The sequence below is a fragment of the Rhinoderma darwinii genome, chromosome 5 (assembly GCF_050947455.1).
Source record: "Rhinoderma darwinii isolate aRhiDar2 chromosome 5, aRhiDar2.hap1, whole genome shotgun sequence".
NCBI lineage: Eukaryota > Metazoa > Chordata > Amphibia > Anura > Rhinodermatidae > Rhinoderma > Rhinoderma darwinii.
Window position 1 is genome coordinate 288353460 of NC_134691.1, and position 20709 is coordinate 288374168.

General features: G+C 41.3%; 1 protein-coding gene across 7 annotated transcripts in view; it reads right to left on the reverse strand.

Annotated features, from left to right (window-relative positions):
* Positions 1-12149: 12149 nt before the first annotated feature.
* The window catches only part of TAX1BP1 (Tax1 binding protein 1), a 100145-nt gene continuing 91585 nt past the window's right edge, over positions 12150-20709 (reverse strand). For 4 of the 7 annotated variants that reach the window (XM_075827254.1, XM_075827253.1, XM_075827255.1 and 1 more), the window contains exons 17-18: positions 14995-15122; positions 12150-13724 (exon numbers count right to left, since the gene is read on the reverse strand). In XM_075827254.1, the coding sequence (XP_075683369.1) occupies positions 13520-13724; positions 14995-15122 (333 nt within the window). In that variant the 3' untranslated portion in view covers positions 12150-13519. Of the gene's footprint in view, positions 13725-14994; positions 15123-20118; positions 20539-20709 lie in introns of those variants that run through there. The other 3 variants (XM_075827257.1, XM_075827258.1, XM_075827260.1) reach the window with 3 other exon arrangements.

Here is a 20709-nt window from a genome sequence, read left to right on the forward strand (position 1 = left end):
GAACAATCGTTTTGCAGGCCATACATATTTCTATGGAGAACACAAACTACTCCCCTCACTTTGCTGCAAGTGTTATTAAGTTGGCCATAGACATAATGATCCCTACCTTGCCCCATTCTCACTATTGTTCTAAATTTTTTTACTTTTGGAACACGTATTGATAAGGAGGACTACTGTATTTGATACAATAAGTACGATTTTCCCATAGATAAAAATTCTTTGCATTGGAAATATCATTGCCCTATGTGGATTTTTTATGTCTATGGCCTTCTTAAAGGACCTGTCACATCCTCTGACATTTAAAACCAGCTGGATAGCTTACCAGCCGCTGCAAGCTGAGTGAAGCATTGGTTTTATTTTCCTGCTCGCTGCCAGTGTTCCCCTGCATTTGGTTCCATTAGTTTCGGTGCCCGATACGATCATACTGTCAAGTGGGCGGTTCCCAGCGCTCAGTGTCAATCTCAGTCATAGACACCGAGCGCTGGGGACCACCCACTTAACAGTCTGCTCGTACCGGGCACTGACACTAAAGGGACCAATTGCTGGTGGCTAGCTGGAAATGAAAACCGACGCTGCCCTACAGTGGCTGGTCAACTATCCAGCTGGTTTTATATTTCGGAGGACTTGACCTCTTTAGGGTATGTGCACACACACTAATTACGTCCGTAATTGACGGACGTATTTCGGCCGCAAGTAGTGGACCGAACACACTGCAGGGAGCCGGGCTCCTAGCATCATACTTATGTACGATGCTAGGAGTCCCTGCCTCGCTGCAGGACAACTGTCCCGTACTGAAGACATGATTACAGTACAGGACAGTTGTCCTGCAGCGAGGCAGGGACTCCTAGCATCGTACATAAGTATGATGCTAGGAGCCCGGCTCCCTGCAGTGTGTTCGGTCCGGGACTTGCGGCCGAAATACGTCCGTCAATTACGGACGTAATTAGTGTGTGTGCACATACCCTTACGCTCTTTGATCCCATTTAGGCTGAGTTCAGACACCATGTAAATAATTCGCTGTTGAACAAAGCAGGAAATCCGCACCAAAATCCATGATGAATTCCAGATTCCACCCTTTCTATTGCAATGGATGAAATCCACAGAATTCTTTATGCTGTTAGTGAATGAGTTTTATTAACCGAAATTCAGCAACAAATACGTGATGTATTGTTTGTTTTTCAATTGTAGAAGATGTGTTTTTTTTTTTTTTCTTCAATGAATTTAATGGGGAAAAGAAAGCGCAAGCAAACTGTGATGTGATGGAAAAAAACACAATATTCCACAATATTCCAATAGTTCACATGTGGGATAGAAACGCCACATGTGAACGCAGTCTTCACACTTTGTTATACATTCACTCACCTAGTTGTGGGAAACTAAAGCTAAAAAGCTCTAGATAAACTTGAGTCATTTTGTTGCTGAATTTTACTACCACATTAATCCTCTCATTGTTTTCAGGTGACAGGAGCTTAATGTGCGCCTAAAACCAAATTACTACCATGTTCAGACTCGATAACCTGCCTTACTAGTTAAACTCAGTATATTCGGAAGCAGTTTCATAGGTAATTAAAGTATAAATAAGAATGTTTAACATATAAAAAAATATTTTCATACTTAAATGACAGACATATAAAGATCGTGCTTTCTATCATTTTCCTATTATTTTGCTTATCCTCTTTTTGTTACCATTTAAAGCGCTAAAATATTTGTCTGCAGCTAGCGGGGGAAAAAATGGATAAAAATCTAAAAAAAAAAACAAAACATCTTCGGTGTTACAGAACTTGGCTGGTTTACTGTCACCATAATATAGTAAGGATTTGATTTGCTGCCAACTTTCTGTTGCGGACCAGGAAGCCAATTATAAGATAAAGTAAATCACTCCCTGCAGTGGAAGGCGGGGGTTAATAGGGCCACATGGGCTTTGTTGCCACATTGTTGTATATATGGGTGGAATGGCCCAGAAACATAATGGGATATCACATTTACCCAGCAATATAATGCTAATGTTGATAGAAGACCCACCAAGGTTTCTGGTTGCGCTGCCCACAGATGCTAAGTTGTGGAATCAAAGATGCCCATGCCACCCTAGCCAAATATAGTTTTCCTATTTCAAGCAGCATTGCAGGTTTCAGCAACACAGGAAATAATTAAAGGCAAGCGTGCCACAAAGAAGAACAAATTCCTCCCAAAAAATGACGTACCTGCCCATTCATTCTTCACCTAGTATGATAGTTCACCACATCATTTTGTCATGTCATAGGCCGTACTATAGATCCATAATGGAGGTTCCATAGAATTCTACGGGCCCTCAATGTTTCTCTGTGTGATTTTACACAGAGCCAAACCGACATTTTCTTCTCACGTGAGAATCCATGAGAATAAAAATTGTTTCAAGCTCCATCACATGCCATGTAATAAAGCATTGCTGCTATGGGAGAATATGGTGCCATCAAGCAGCACATGGAGGGCCTATGGGTCTAGGGACTTGTGCCCTTTTGCTGTATGATGTGGCATGGCCTAGTCTAGACATTACTACACCATTTCCCAGCATAGGAGTCTGGTTTCCACACCATTTGGTAAAACTGGTTGAGACAAGTTCAGAGCGCAGCGACATTTAACAATGGTTGCATGTTTGCGCCATTTTTAAGGTACACAAGTGGAGCACAAATAAAAGAACAAGGACTAGTTCAGGCTTCAGGGTAAACGAAGTGGCACAATTTTTTCTTTTTTTATAAACCTTTCCTGGTAACGGATAATGAGTTTCCTTTCAGAATTGTGCCTGGGTATATTTTAGTAGGAAGTATTTTTCAATTAATGGGGTTGTATATTTTTTACCTCTTTTCCCCTTATGACAGGAGTAACAACGTGGTTCATCCTCCACAGTTACTTCTATACCTTTATAGGGAACATGGAGAAGTATTGATCACTACGAGTGTATGGACATATCTATGTAAACATACAAAGGGTAGAAGAGACCATAGACCCATCGCCCATTAATTGCTAAATTATAAACAGCTGGGGAGATTTAACAAAACTGGTGCAAAGGAAAAGTGGAGCAATTGCCCATAGCAACCAATCAGATTCCTGCTCTCATTTATTAAAGTCTCTTTTGAAAATGAAAGAAGCAATCTGATTGGCTGCTTTGTGCAACTACTCCACCTTTTCTTTGAACCAGTTTTCACAAATTTCCCCATAGATTGTCTTGTTTTTATATAGAAGAAAACAAATTGTTTGAGCTTTTTATTCAAACTAGGAATTTGAAGAAGTATCAGAAGACCCATATTAAATCTTAAAAATGGGCCAACCTTGTTTAAATATTTGATTCCTAAGCCAAGTTAACTGTGGTTACAGTACAGGCTGCTTGATGTAAGGGCCTCTGTACCTATGTGCCCCCGGCACATCCTGCTCCTGTGCTGTAGCAGTTCAGTGTTATCATAGGGATACTGAGTGTCAGAGCAACCAATCAGAGACTTCAAATCAGAGAAATCAATCAGAATATGATTCTTTTTATTTTCTTACGTAGTCTAAAAATAAAAGCTGGATTCTGATTGGATGATGTGAAGTACATCATGGTAACATTAAGGTGCTGGAGCACAGGGGCAGTAAGTATTGAGGGGACGCAAGTAGAAAGGATCCAAACTGCCGATCACTTGACAAAGGAAGAAAAAAAATATAGACTTTAATATACATTTTGTGGTAGTATGCCTATAAGGGTCATGTCCATCGCTTAGTGGCTTATCCGGGTGAATGATCATATGACATGATAGTTTATTAAACTGAAGTTGGACCTTTTCATGGAAGATCCACGCTGAGCAGAGCAGAAGGCCTACCATGTTTTTTTTTTTTAATTAAAAGAGCAGCTGGATCTGCTTAATACATATTGATATAATCTGACCGAGGCTCGTGTAAGATGCACTATGTGCCTCGGGTGAGGTCGGAGATATCCAACTTTTTTTTATTTTTTATACTTATGGTCTAGTTTTTTGCTGGTTCTGAATTAAAAGATAGTATAGGTTAATGTTTACAAGACAGGTGTTTGATCTGTAATGAAAATGTTGGAACGGGGACTGTCTTAAGAAAAAAGAAGAGTCTTGTGGAGTTGGGGGTGGGCACAATTCTTCTGGCCCTAATGAGCTTTGAGATGCTATAATCTAAGGGTCTGTGCAGATGGCCGTATTACAGCCCCCTGCAGGAGCTTAGCGCTAAGGTTGGGTTTTGAGCCGATAATGTGAGAGCATGAAAATTTTTCCCAAACCGAGCTTTGAGAAAGGCTTTTCTGATCCCACAGGGTGACATCTGATCCCATCGTTGGCCCTAAACATTTACGGCCATGTCAATGAGTCCTAAGGAGAAAGGTTCTCTTTGAGGACTGCTGTACCCAAAGGATTCTAGAGCAGCAGATGAATTGCTCTCTAGCTTGTGGGATATCGTGAACGTCATCCTCTACAGGCATTGTTTTCCTCTTGCTTGATCAGAACCCCTGCAGACAGGCGTGTCGTGTTCTCTTACATATACGTGTATCTCCACGTGCAGATGTTTCCATTATGTCCATGTCATTGAGATCTTGTATTTATGTAAAGATTCTAGAATGCCTCTGTGTTGACAAAAACATGCAATGCTGCCCTAAGTATTAATTCCGTGTTTTTTGTATTTTTCCCGTCATTTTATCTGAATTGTGAAAGAATGTCTCTGTTATAAAGATGGGGATTTAAAGCACTTTGTAGTTCTCTATTGCCAACCAAGCTAACGTTTTCTGCAATGCCAATTATTGTGAATACGCCACAGGATATTATATGTACAAGTAGACTGCACCCCAAAAGTCTCCATCCATGGCCGAGCAGTCGTACAGGAATTTCAAGTGATTCTCCTTTGATGTTTATAGTGATTATTTTTTTATTGTACTTTTGACTGCCTTGTAATGTTTGTTTCATTCCACATGGAGCTATCTGTTTAACCTTACCAGTCACCTGTGTGTTGTGCTGTACGTGGTAAAGTTACAGTCACCTGTCTTACATTGACATGTCTGGATCATTCCTCTCTCATCTAATGCACAGAATTCACAGCAGTACTGAAATTGGATGATTTTAACTAAAAAGACGGCAGATTCAAATGAAGATTTGCTTCATTAAGGGGATTGTATGAGACTAGAAAAAAGGGCTGGTTTTTTTTTCCACCTAAAACAGCGCCACTCTATTCTTTAGGCTAGATTTGGTATTGCATCTCAGCTTTAGATAATGTGGTTTCTGAAAAAAAGAAGCAGACTCTTTCTATAATCTCAACCAATACTTGAAAAGCCTAAATGACTTCTCAGTGCTGAAGTGATAGGACCAGTCGCTCAATGCCGGTGACAGAAGGAACAACATTATGTAAATAGTAGATTCAAAGATTGTTGTAATCTGGCGATGAGCTTGGGAGCATTTTGTGAAGTCTATTCTGCGGGCAGAATTCATCATGGATTTTTGGGGGGGCTCATATATGTCTCAGCTGTATGAGGACACACTATATTTTTTCTTTCATTGTTTGCTGTTGTATCATTCTAAGGGTCAGTTCACACTGCGGATTTTGCGTGGCAGGTCCCGCCATAAAATCTGCCAAAGAATTATATCGGCAGGAAGATTCCTCCTCCCATTGACTTCAATTGGAGGTTTGGGCGGAATCCACCCTAAGATCGGGCAGGACGCTTTTTCCCCACTAGCTAAAAAAAATCAGCTAGCGGGAAAAAGACGCGTCTAACTCCCATTGACATTAATCGGAGGCAGAATTGTGCTGCGGAATCCACAAACATTCCGCTGTGTGAACAGGGCCTAAGAGTTTCCTGTACTTTAAAATGTAAAGAATGTTTATGAATATGTTATAATGTGTACACACTTGGATTTGATATCTGAAGCCAAAAATTCAGTAGTCTTTCAATCTGTTCCCCATTGACGTTAAAACAGCAACTGGTGTGTGAAAAAACATGGTCAGCACACAGACGTGGTCCGTGTGCTGTCCGTTTTTTCACACACCCATTGAATTCAATGGGCTGCATAGTGCGCAAAAAACGCAACAAAATACGACATGCAATGAGTTTCACGCAACGGAAACACGTCTGAATAGCCTCATTGAGTTGCATAGGTCCGTGTGCTGTCCGTTGTTTTCACGCAGAATACACAACATTCCTGTGAATCAGACCTAAGGCAGAGATTCCACAGGGTGTTTTTACTTTGTATTTTTACCTAAATTTGTTTGTTTGGATCAGCAGCAAAACAACACATTTTAACTGACATGTGTACCCAGACTCCGTGTTATATTCTGTGGCCATTTTTTCACAGTCTGTCAGGCAATCAGTGCCGTGTAGCGTTCACGTACGGTTCTGCTTGCTGTTTTCCTGGCTGTTTTGGCCATGCTGGGCGTATAGTTTCCAATTCTGTATGCAGGCGTGAAGTGTTGAAACTCCTCTAAAAAAAACCTTTACTAACGCAATTGAAAAACCGTACGCCGCTTTACCATTGCTGTTTTTTTTTGCTGCAGTTCAAAAACTTAGCAAAAAAGCCTTATGGAATCCCAGACTTTTTTTTTTTTTTAAGCGATTTTGTAAAAATCGGGGCAAAAAACACAAACGGACTGCGATGTGTGAACACAGCCTTAGAGTAGTTTAAAAGCTAATCAAAAAATAAAATCAAAGCCCAGCACATGTTTTGAATCCCAGGGACGTTCTGTGATCCCCTTCACATATGCTGCCTGATCCAGACATGGGGATGAAGCGGGATGTATTCAACAAGCCCTATTAGGCCATTTGCAATCTTCTGCATTGTTGGCAGCCCTGCAAGGGAAGAAAACATTCTGTATCTTATTTGGCAGCGTTCTTTATATCCCAGGCAGGATGTTAGAGCAATGGCTAAACAGTTGTAAAATAATATCATTGTTGCATGTAAATTCTTTACAGCTATAAAACTGAAATTCCAGTTTCTATTTACCTTCGCAGTGTGACAGTGTTATTACACAGGTAAGGATGGGACTATTTTGTTACATTGTGTATAGTGAATGTATTGTACGGTGTCTGTGAAAAGTGAGTTTAAATTATATTTTCATATGTTTTGTTGGGGACAGAGTACAGAGGCTCTGTCACCAGATTTTGCAGCCCCTATCTGCTATTGCAGCAGATCGGCGCTGCAATGTAGATTACAGTAACGTTTTTATTTTTAAAAAACGAGCATTTTTGGCCAAGTTATGACCATTTTCGTATTTATGCAAATGAGGCTTGCAAAAGTACAACTGGGCGTGTTGAAAAGTAAAAGTACAACTGGGCGTGTATTATGTGCGTACATCGGGGCGTGTTTACTACTATTACTAGCTGGGCGTTGTGTATAGAAGTATCATCCACTTCTCTTCACAACGCCCAGCTTCTGGCAGTGCAGCACTGTGACGTCACTCACAGGTCCTGCATCGTGTCGGCACCAGAGGCTACAGTTGATTCTGCAGCAGCATCAGCATTTGCAGGTAAGTAGCTACATGGACTTACCTGCAAACGCCGATGCTGCTGCAGAATCATCTGTAGCCTCTGGTGCCGACACGATGCAGGACCTGTGAGTGACGTCACAGTGCTGCACTGCCAGAAGCTGGGCGTTGTGAAGAGAAGTGGATGATACTTCTATACACAACGCCCAGCTAGTAATAGTAGTAAACACGCCCCGATGTACGCACATAATACACGCCCAGTTGTACTTTTACTTTTCAACACGCCCAGTTGTACTTTTGCAAGCCTCATTTGCATAAATACGAAAATGGTCATAACTTGGCCAAAAATGCTCGTTTTTTAAAAATAAAAACGTTACTGTAATCTACATTGCAGCGCCTATCTGCTGCAATAGCAGATAGGGGTTGCAAAATCTGGTGACAGAGCCTCTTTAAGTTGGAAGGTGACAGGGGTTTTAATGTTTTCAATCCGAAGGCAACTTAATGAATCAAAAACTCCTGTCAAAGCTGCTTATAAATGTAAATCAAAGTTAAATAAACTGCCTCTGACTGAGAACAAGTACAAGCGGCTCATTATTTTCTTCCCTCGTGGTTTTAAAGGTGATAAGTTCCACTGGCACAGACTGGCACAGACTCATAAAAGGTGGCCGAGGAAGAAAATGCATATACATATATACAATTACACTGATTTCTAAACAGACCACTGACGAAGACGCCCAACTCACAGAAATACAGTACATGTTGATATTACACTTATTAAAATGCACCTGTCACCTCCACACAGTAGTGGCGGCCATTTTATGCTGTGAAACTGAATTCTTCAACCCCATTCAGGACCGAGCCTATTTTGGCCATCAGGACGCAGCCCCATTTTTCAAATCTGACATGTATCACTTTATGTGGTAATAACTTCGGAATGCTTTTACTTATCTAAGTGACTCAGATTGCTTTTTCGTGAGACAAAGTACTTTACCTTAGTAGTGAATTTTGGTTCACTTTTTATTCACAAAAAAAAATCTGAAATTCTATGAAATGTTTTTTAAATTAGCATTTTCCTAAATTTTAATTCCTTTGCTTCTAAAATGAATAATGATAGCACACAAATTAATACAGTTGACCATATGTCTTTATGTAGACATCATCTCTTTAAGTTTATTAGGATGTTATAAGGATTATATAAGTTTACCAGCAATTTTTCAAATATTCAACAGAATTTGCAAAACATTTTTTAGTTGCCACTTCGGATTTGAAATGACTGAGGAGCTTATACCGTAGTTTTCAGACTGTAAGACGCACCTGACCATAAGACACCCCCAGGTTTTAGACAACAGAAAATAGGAAAAAAAAGGTCTTAAAAATAATTTATTCTATTTCACCACATTCTGAGAGCCGTTTTTTTTCACCCAGAGCGCTACATGAGAAGCCTGAACTTCCGGGTTCTGTGTCCGGCTTATTTGTTCCACAGCTCCATAGAGATCAATACACAGCCGCTCGCGCATTCGCAGAAGAATCCCATTCATCTCTACGAAGCTGCCGGACACAGAACGCAGAAGTCAAAGCTTGTCATGTAGCGCTCTTGGTGAATTTCAGTCCCCGTGCTCCTTATCGCTGGGGGTCGAACCCCGATCGATCACACATGTAACCCCTATCCTGTGGGCACAACCCCTTTAAACCTCCAGGAACAGCAAAATTGGTGTTCCTGGCCGTTAGAGCAGCGTGTCAGAGGCTGACACCTGCAGTGTATGGAGCGGGCTCAGCGCGTGAGCCCGCTCCAAACATTATTCAATCCCCTTCATGATGTTTCCCGGGAACATCATGGGTCGGGAAGGGATTAAGTAATGAAGTGGGCAGGGGACCCAGCGATGCCGGGTCCCTTAACTGCGGATTATAAGACGCAGGGACTTTTTAGCAAGATTTAATCTGGCTAAAAACTGCGTTTTTACACGAACGGATTTACACGAACGTGTAATAGGTCTGTGCAACACGCGTGATTTTCACGCGCCTCGCACAGACCTGTTAGCCTATGGGGCCGTACAGACAGTCCGTGATTTTCACGCAGCGTGTCCGCTGCGTAAAATGCATGACATGTCCTATATTTCTGCGCATCACACACCCATTGAAGTCAATGGGTGCGTGAAAATCACGCGCAGCACACGGAAGCACTTCCATGTGACGCGCGTGATTCACGCAACAGCAGTAAGAAGTATGAATGAAAACAGAAAAGCACCACGTGCTTTTCTGTTTACAAACATACAGAGTGACATAATGATTGCGGACACGCAGACACGCATCATATGGTGAGGACACAAGGAGCTGTTGCGTGCCCGTTGCACGCGCAAAACGCACACGCTCGTGTAAATCCGCCTTTATAGTCTGAAAAATACGGTATATTAGAAACCCTTCAAAAACCACACCACATTTTAAAAACTGTACACCTCAATGTATTTAAAACAGGATTTAGGGTGTTTCGTAACTCTTTAGGTGTTAAAGAGACGTTGAGGTGAAATGTACAAAATTTCATTTTTTTTTTGTACATCTTGAAATAAATGTATTAAAATTAAACAACAGCAGGTGTTAACACAGAAGCACATCTAAATATTTATTAGCCCGATTCTGCAGTTTTCAGAAATATCCCATATGTGGTCATAGTGTGCCAAGTGACAAACACAGGCTTCAGAAACAAAGGAGGACCTTATGGATTTTTGGGGCCACCTTTTTATAGAGATACTACAACATAACACCCTAAAAAAGACACACTTGGAAACTACACCCTTCACAGAATTAATGTAGGGGCGCATTGAGCATTTTGACCACACAGGTGTTTCATAGAATTTACTAGAATTGACGGATTTGAAAAAAGCCCCTGAGGTACCAGTACAGTGGAAACTTCACAGATGTGACCCCATTTTGGAAACTATACTCAAGGAATTAATCTAAAGAGGAAGAGTGAATTTTTATATATTTCATTAAAATTGGGACGTGAAAATGTCGTTTTAGCTCATAATTTTTAATTTCCACAATGAATACATGAGATAAGGCACCCCAAAATTTGTTATGCAGTTTCTCACGAGTAAGGGAATACTCCATATGTGGTTGTAAACTGCTGTCTGGAAACACGGCAGGGCTTTAAAAGGGAAAAAGCACAAATTGTTTTTTGTAGTGCAGATTTAAATGGATTGGTTTTCGAACGCCATGTTGCACGCCACTTCACCTCCAAGAAGTGACCCCATTTTGGAAACTACACCCCTCAAGGAGTTTATCTAAAGGTGCAGTGAGCATTTTGAAATATTAGGGCCTTGATAAACACCTCTTAAAACGAAATGAATGTTCCCATCTAGCCTGCACATCGGGATAGCACAGAAGCGTTATACAATGCCATCTGTACAATGTGAACGGCCGTTTTTTTTGTACCATGAGACATTGTGGTATACAAAATATCTTCGCTTCAGTATTGCCTAAAGTTTGGCTTCTTCACTAGCCCCATATGCAGCACATGGCCCAAGGATGTCGTCATCATCTCTGATCCATCAATGGGGTTCACCAATGAGGACGTGTAGTTTTGGCAAAAAGAAAAAACCAGTTGGACCTATAAATTAGTCACAGCCATCATTTTGCATCATCATCATAACTTTCATTTTTCTATTGGCTGAGGTGTGTGATGGCTTGTTTTTTGCAGGACAAGCTGCAGTTTTTAATGATAGCATTTTGGAGTATATGCAACTTTTTGATCACTATTCCAATTATTTTTGGAGGCTAGGTGAACCAAAATAAGAAATTCTACCATTGTCTATTTTATTTTCTTGCGGTATTGTATGGACAGTGATGTCAGGGGCTTACAGCTATGTAGTCCCCAGCCAGAGCATCTAAGGTGCTTTGGCGGGGGACTGTAGTAGCCCCTGACATCACTGTCCATAAATAGTGACGTCAGGGACGCTTTCATGAGTGGAATCCCCGGCCAGCGCGTTGCTGATGCTCTAGCCGGGAATTCCAGCATCTTAAAGCTCCTAACATCACTGTCCTCATGCCGACAGTGATGTCAAGGGCACCTCCAGGTGCGAAATCCCCTACCAGAGCATTGCCGATGCTCTAGCCGGGGATTCCAGCATCTTAAATTTGCTAAAGTCATTTTCCATAAATGGACAGTGATGTCAAGGGTCTTTCCAAGACAGGAGTCCCCGGACCAGAGCGCTTGCGATGCTCTGGCTGGGGAATCAGTTGTTAAAAGCCCCTGACATCACGGTCTATATTTGGATAGTGATATCAGGAGCTCCCCCAGGCACAGAGCTTCAAGTAGCGCTCTGCCTGGGAAGTTCAGGCGACATATCCCACTGTATAGTCATACAGTGGGATATGTCGCTACCTTGCGGACTTCTCCCGATGTATACCGATGACGGAAGAAAAATAACGCAGTGTAAGCTAGGCCTACGCCTAGACCATTGGAGTTGAAAATGGTGGGTATGTCCAGCTTTACTTTAACCACTGTCTTTGGTGAAAAACTTCACATTGAATTAATTTTCTAAACCCAAACATGAACATGAGTTTCAGGTCTTATACAAATGGCAAAGCCACATGCAGGGGCTCCGTACAAAAGACACAAATAGGCCCTTCTGCCTTCCTTGAAATGCTAATTGAAATCAGACGAGAGACTTTAGGTTTACTGAAAGACATAACAAATGACAATATAACCAGACACATTGAGGGATTTTGGTTTATTTAAAATAAGATTAAAGAAAATCGGTCAAAAGAAGTTAAAACTTTGATAATTTATTCATGTTAAATGAAAAGATAAAAGAAAAAAGATACAACTCTGGGAAGGATTCAGTATCGGTATATGCACTTTAATATGAACAGACACTTCCTAGGACATATAATGTATGTAATTAGAATAGCAAATTGTGTGCAACAAATGCAATCAATGATTAGTATTATTTTCACATTTACAGAAAAGTAATTGAAAGAGGTTTATAACAAATAGTGCAAAGGAAAACATGCTTGTGATCACTGCGACCAATCAAATGCCTGCTTTCATTTCGTAATATGCTCTGGAAACCTGTAAGCTAGATTCTGATTGGTCATGAGCAAAACACTTTTTTTTTTTTTTATTTGCAACAATTTTTATAAATGTCCCTCACAAAGTGAATGTAGTGTTCAGAAGTGAGACATGGTCCTCCACTAGTTACACCTTAGCGTTCTGCTGTAAGCGGTTAAAGTGAACCGTCACATATAAACTACACACGAAGATGCAGTCATTTTGTGAATTGAAGGTATACTCTAAAAAGCTTTCCAGTGAATTCACACAAGATGGACGCCTATGCATGGGAGTCTCCTGTCACATCATAAACCTGTATCATTTCTTGTGCAATGTTCTCAAGCAACTGGGTGTCGGTGTGCAAGGGACGGAGCTGCATTGTATTTTTTGCAGCAGATAGGACATCATGTGACTACTTTTGTCCAGGTATCTACCAGTATTAGTGGTCACCCAGATAGCAAGTCATGGGCAACCTGAAGTACCACAGCCTGCAGAGCACACGAAGATGTGGAGGAGGAGGGGGGGGGGGGGCTGCAAGAAGAGGACCAGACAACATATGCAAAGTTCTGTAATATTAAATGAACGTGTTACTGCGGTGGAGCGAGCTATAAAAGGTATCTTGGACAATGTTACATGGACCATGTGACCACTTAAAAGTACATTTGCAATGTCAAGCAAACTCCATCACTACTAAAATATATAAGACAAAATCAAATGGCAGAAGACATGCAGTGATCGACCACCAGAAATTTGCTTCAGACCTTGATAAAAAGGGCGACTTGGCTTTTGTTCAGTTCACAGCTAAAATACCAGAGGCAGAATGCTTTAGATTTCCACAGCGATCTCTCACTAGAGGTCTGATACACACGGGTGAACCGCTCTACCAGGAAATGACATCACAGGGGAGGAAACGGTTTATTTCAGCTCTAGTTACATTGCAGTGCAGATTTATTGTAGCTGTTGCTTTAAGCGGTTTCTTCTAGTTTTTAAGGTGAACTTCTCACCACTACAATTCAAACACAAAGCTAAACAGACTTAGTTTTCAAAATTCAGGACATTGACATCAAAATGGGTCTGCACATGCTGCTCAAATGCCTGCTGGTCACACTCCAGGGGGAACTGCTCGTTGCACATTGGGCACACTTTCCAGTGACTCTCCACATGCTCTTCAAACTGACTCTGATTGTAGTTGGGAGGAAACACCATGGCACACAGGGGGCATTTCTTATGTATTGTGTATCTGAAAAGCAAATCATAGAACACCATAAGAACGGGTAATGCCAATTCTCGCTACCATTTACGAGTTGGTTTGTGGTATTTCATGCCATAGTGCATGTAAATGGTTTTGCAGTACAGGTGAAAGAGTAGAAGGGGTGGGGGAATTGTAGGGATGTTGTCATATATTGCACCACGATATTAAAAATGTACATACCCATTACACCACGCAAAATAATTACCACAAAAATGGCTGAAGCATTCACTATCAAAAATAGCTAACGCTAATTAAATTCTAAGGCTTCTTTCCCTGCACAGTGACACTACCGGCCCGTTGAGCAGGAAACTGCAGTTCAGCCCCACTCACTCGGCGCCCAAACGATCATAATATTTTGTCATATCCTAGCGATATGCCAAACTAAATGATGGCCATACCCCTTTAACCTCTAGTCCATATTCTATTCACCGCTCCTCATCTTTTTTCAAAACTTTCTTCTCCGTACATGCAAAGAAGCAACACAAAGTTGGTAGGTGTATGCCCGACAAGTTTCTGCACTCTTGCTGCAGCTTGTAAGAGCCAGGAAATTATTGTGTCACATGGTGAAACCCTTACATTTCTAGAAACCTCCTAGCATTCCCTGCTGCCTCGCCTGCACTGAGCTTACCCATGTGATTTGTCTGTAGGAATGGGTCTGTTTATAAACTTGTTGACCGTTTCCAATCGCAACCAGAATTGTAAAAGTAGCTCTGGGTTATAATACAAACTGTAAGGGTATGTTCACACGCACTAATTACGTCCGAAAAATGCGCCTCGATAGCGTTGACAAACATCTGCCCATTGAAAGCATTGAGGCGTATATTTACGTGCCGCTGTCAAATGACGGCGCGTAAATAGACGCCCGCGTCAAAGAAGTGACCTGTCACTTCTTTGGGCGTAATTGGAGCCGCTATTCATTGACTCCAATGAAAAGCAGCGCCAATTACGTCCGTAATGGACGCGGCGTTCAAGCGCCTGCACATGCCGTTACGGCTGAAATTACGGGGATGTTTCCTCTTGAAAACATCCCCGTAATTTCAGCCGTTACGGACGCGGTCGTGTGAACATACCCTAACTCCGAACCAGTACAAAATGTTTTTCAAAAACTGAACGTCATTACAAAAACCTTCAAACTTAAATTCAGGGAGGGAATCCGAATAAGTGGGTAAAGATAGAAGTGTGATGCATGAAGAGAGCTTTTAGAACTGAATCCATGTGATGTGGGCATATGTGATATGAGTAAAACATTTAAAAGTACCTTGGATCAAAGCAAAACCCAGACTGGTCTTGTCCAAGAAAGCTGGGAGGATCTTGGTCCGGTTGCAAAGCCGCATTGTCATTCTGCAACACAAAACGTGATGATTGTATATTGCATCCAACTTTAATCTATGGGGTAACAAATGTAAAAATCGCAATAAAGAAGTGATCTCAACAAAAAAACACACCTGCTTCATAATAGTACGTTGCACTATAAGGGCATGTTCACACGTGGCGGAATTGCAGTGAAATTCTCCAGCGGTCGTTTTTTACAGTTGTTTCAATACATTTTTAGGCAAGTTAGTTCAGACGTTGCGGAAAGCTCCGCTGCGGACCATAGGCTGCGGTGCAGAATTTTCCCTCCGCAGCATACACTGTCTGTTGCGGAGAAGAAGCGGAATTTCACTGCGGATTTCAGCCTTTGCAATGCAAAAACTGAAATCTGTGGCAAGTCCGCTGTGATATCTGCAACGTCTGAATTACCTTTCAAATATGCAAATGTTGCTGCAGATTCGTTGCGTAATTGCCCGAAATCTGCACCAATATTTTCAGCGTAAAAACTCTGCCACTTGTGAACATGCCCTTACAGCGAAGCGATGTGTGGGCACAGGAGCTCTGCCTGCAACATCCCGCTCTAATGGCCAGGATAGGAGATAATCCCCTAGTACGACTAAAAAAAAAAAAAGTTTAATAAAACAAAAGTATATAAAAAAATATACCACCCATTTTTACATTAAAATTATTTTGTAAATTTGTACACTATAAAAAAAATATAAAAAAAAACATATGGCATTGCTGCAATCTTTACAGCCCCTAGGACATATAATTGAATCCACACCATCATTTTTATTAAAAGAAAAAAAAAAAATCCCAAAATACAATGGCGGATTTATTTATTTTTTTCCCACATACTCCCAAATTTTTTTGTTTATAAAAGTCAATCAAATTATAAAATGATGTACTTTATTGGTGCCATTAAAAACTACAACTCGTCCCGCAAAAAAACAACAACATTTTCTTATTGTTTTACCTAACATAGTTAATGCAGTTGTGTTGTAAATATAATCTATAAAATACAGCACCAGACAATTATATAGTACAACATATGCAAAAAAGGAAAAAACACACACACTGTAAAAAAAGACACGAGGACAGTAGACTGTCGCCTAGAGATATTCCGCATGCCCGTTATACAACCAGTAAAAACATTGGTCACTGTTCATTTTCAGATGCCAGGGCCTTGATGTTTTCCATAGTACAATTTGCACGCGTTATTCTGATATCTCCGCAGTAAGGCCGTCCCAAAGAAATCATTGTAAAAATCAGAGCTCTCAAGAGCTTTGGCGGACGTTCCTGCGTCTTTCATCCATGGGTGGAATTTTTCAGCTACATATAAACAGCAAATAATAAATACCAAAGTAAATTATTCTAATAGTTGCATGTCATCGCCTAGGGACTGGGCAGAAATGTGAGGAACGCAGCATACAAGGCAGAGCAAATCAATCCGTGTCAGGAGACCTTGTAATCCAGCAGCATTCCTGTGGGATTTGTATTAAAAGAAGCAAACGGCTAAATAATCTCCTATCACATCTGCTTGTAATTGTGTATAAGAAGTGATCACTTCCAACACCTCAACTATAGGAGCGGACAAGGGAGTCCTATAGCGGAGTGATGTGTACATGGAGATCTAGGCAGTCAGGCATGGCACCGGACGCATCACCTAAATTGCTCTGTCAGCTGCACTTTTGTTTCACGAGCACTTCCAACACAAATATATCCGCAGTGCACTCAAGAGTATCGTGCCAATCACAGGAAACACCGTGCCACACGCATGGAAGGTCGCCTTCATAGGAGGATGCCAATAATGACTCTTACATCTATAAAAAACACTTAAGGAAAGTAAAGAGTCAATAATAATATGTTCAACCCCTGCATCTTTGTGTCGATAAGTAGTATATATAAATTCTCTGCGCACAAAAATTATACAGCAATCTAACAGAATAAAATGGCTGTGTGCTGCCATCACATAATCCAGATGTCACAGTGACATTAAGGCTATATTCACACAGAGTTTTTTGCAGGCGGAATTTCTGCCTCAAAATTCCGTTTGGAAGTTTGAGGCAGATTTTCCTCTACCTGCACGCCGATTTTCGCAGCGTTTTTCGCCCGCGGCCATTGAGCGCCACGGGCATAACACACAGCAAAATACACTTTGTCTGCCGCCTCCCATTGAAGTCAATGGGAGGTCAGAGGCGTAAACGCCCGAAGATAGGGCATGTCCCTTCTTTCTCCCGCGAGGTGGTTTTACCGCTCGCTGGAGAAAATTGCCCCCGCCTCCCATTGAAATTAATGGGAGGCATTTTTGGGCCGTTTTTGACGAGTTTTGCGGCGCGGTTTCCGCGTCAAAAAACTCCATGTGAACATAGCCTAGCCCAGTCAATCTGACAAGTAGTGAAATCAGAAGAAATATCAAAACTGGTGCAAAGGAAAAGTGGACTCAGATTCCACCTCTCATTTTTCAAAGGCCTTTTGGAAAAGGGAAGCAGAAACCTGATAGGGCCATGGGCAACTACTCAACTTTTCCTTTCCACCAGTTTTAAGTCCCCCCCACCCCCAGTGGTTTGCCCTAGGGGGCGGTGCAAGACACAGGGATTCTCTCTGAATCTGTGTCATGCACCGCCCCCTCGGGCCCTGGACAAGGCAGAATACATTGGGGCAGATTTTATCAAAATGGTCCTTGTTGCCCGTGGCAACCAATCACAGTGCAGCTTACATTTTTCCAGACTAGTTTAAAGAAATAAATAAAATAAAAATAAATTGAAGTGGAGTTCTGATCGGTTGATATGGGCAGTAAGGACAGTTTAACACTTATGGGGGGTTTACATATATAAGTCTCATCCGGCTAGTTGTTTTTAGCCTGAGACAGACACAGCTAATGACATTTGTGAACTAGTCTCACATCCAAAGCCAGACAGAAAAATGGTCCATGCAACGTCCAGCGAAGGTAGACATCTGGCGTCAAAACCGATGCAAATGATACCAGAAAAGATCCCATTCGGAAGCATGGGATCAGTTTTGGCATCAATTTTCCTCCGACATTTCTGGACCATGCCGGAGGGAAACGATACCGGATATATAAGAACGGGGCATTAGAAAGTTTTGATAAATCTGCCCCATTGTATCAGTTTTATTCAGATTGTAATTGTTGATAAATTAAGAAGCAGTAAAAATCTTGTTCACACAGTTCATCTGAGGCATAAGGCGTGCTGCATTTAGGGGGAAAAAAAAAAAGTGGTATTATCCAAGTTTTTCCTTAAAAACAAAAGTAGACCGACTGCAGTGTGTGAACACAGCCTGGCCGCTATGTTTCCGTAACTACTGCAATGTGGTTTTTCCATGTTCTTGTGCGGTAGTTATACTTCTTTGTGCAGTATTCCACCGCAAAGTATGAACATGGCCTTACTGTTTATTACAGGATTATTGGGCATCAGCCACTAAATGGGGCTCACCAAGATTTCCTGATCTCAAAGGCACACTGGGATCAATTTCATAGGAACCCAACCTTTTAACCTGTATAAATGTTCTTGGAGACCAGTGTACTCAAAGAAAACCCCATAAACATGGGGAGAACATACAAACTCCATGCAGACGATGGATTCGAACCTAGGACACCAGTGCTACAAGGTAAGGGTATGTTCACATGCAGCAGATATTTCTGTGACTGAAGAACTCTTCCATACATATTTCTGCAGCTTGTATGTGGATTTCTGCAAACCTATTCAGATGAATTGCAGTCGTAGAAATCTGCAGCATGTGAATATACCCCAAGTGCTAAGCACTGAGCCAGCGTGCTGCCCCATGTATTTAGCTAAAGAGCCACAAAGCAAATAAAAATAATGTAATGCAACGTAAATGTTTTGGAGGTCACATAACTGGGGGTATAAGAGATTGAGTTGTGCATTGGGACTTCCGGTCAGTATTCCAATAAAACACTATAGTCAGGCTCCCCCCAACGTGGCATGGCAGATAACATTAGGTTTAGGGCTTGTCCACACACAACGGAATTGATGCAGAAAATTCCTAGTTTGCATGGATTCATTTTCTCAAGATTACACGTCAAATCCACTAGTCTGAAGCCATCTAGCTGCTGAAAGGAAGAAAGGAAGGAATATCCCATGAAAATGGCTGCCATACAACACTGCCGAGCTGTTGTGGAGAAACGCGTGACTTCAGATTTTAGATTATGCCATACCCAATAAAGAGACGTCAAGTATAACCTTTGTTTTGCTTTAGATTTTATTTCATTTTGACATTATAATTTATATTTTCCTTCCTAATGACAGGCAGCACTTGTGAAGAGAGTATGGTAAGAAACAAAATAGAATAAAAAAAATATATATATGAACAGCAATATCTGTTGAATATGCAACAGGGCAAAACACAGGTCGAAAAGAAAGCCGTGTTAATTAAAGTTCTCCGGCTGACTAGAAGAATTAATCTCGTCAAGCGCAATGACTCTGACGGGAACGGTATGAGACAATACGCAGAACGGGAGGTGAAGGGGGGGGGGGTGACATCTGCGGGCAAACGTTTTGGACCTTAAAACTGACAGGGAAGGAACTAGGACAGCTTTCCTAATTATCTTCAATCAAAGGCACCAAGAGCCTGAAGACCGAAACAAGATCTGCAGCTTTTCTCTATTATAAGTGCTGAATGCCGAGGCCATTATCATACCTGTCTAAGCACTTATCAGTTTCTGCAAAGGTTAATAGCAATTAAACACAGCAAACTAGACTAAATGAGGAACAGGTCACGGTACCACTGTACTGGAAAGAGCAAAGTATTCAACACATAAGTATTCCTCATCAGATGTATTTTGCGGAGATCAAAAAGGACTTCAGTCTAAATGTAGAAGAGCAAATCTAAAAACACGCTGACATTTCAATTTAATTTAAGAAAATCAAAATGAGTTCTTGATGTACCATGTACCGCAGAGCAAGGGCACCGCCATGATCAATTGTCTATCTGCCACACGAGAGGTTATTCTGCTAATACAATTGTCATAGGGCTTAATGAGTTGTGGTATTAGGTGTCAAAATGCTGAAAAAACTAATCCAAACCATGATAACAAAATTTTATTTTATTTAAAAAAAAAAAAGTCAGAGATCAGCCAGATTCTTAATGAAGGAAAAAACATCACTAATGTATTAAGGGTTTTCAAGAGTCGCCTTTGGTCGCTTCATAAATAAACGTGTAGCCCAGTGACAGCAGAATGTCGTGTCCTTACACCATGGCCTATAGATATATTCTGAGCGGATGACACAAGGATGATAAACATCTGGAAGCAGAATCCTAGTGGAAGTAGCGTCCCCTAAGGGACAATGACCAACACCCCCCCCCCCTGCTACTTTACGTTCCTTTCTCTACAATCCTGAGGCCAATTCATAAATCCAGCCAATGCGCCTCCACATCAAAGATTACTCCTGCCATTTCAGATTGTAAGATTTATGCATGGTAAACTGTGTCCCTAGAAAAAGAAAAGGATCTTAAAAAAAATAAAAAAATAAAAATAATAAAATCGAAGCGGTTAGACTTCGTTCACATCTGGGCTCTGTTCATGGCTCCCGTCTGAGCTTTCCGTCAGGGGAACCCATGAATGGAACCCTGACTGAAACAAACGGAAACCATAGGTTTCCATTTGCATCACCATTGATTT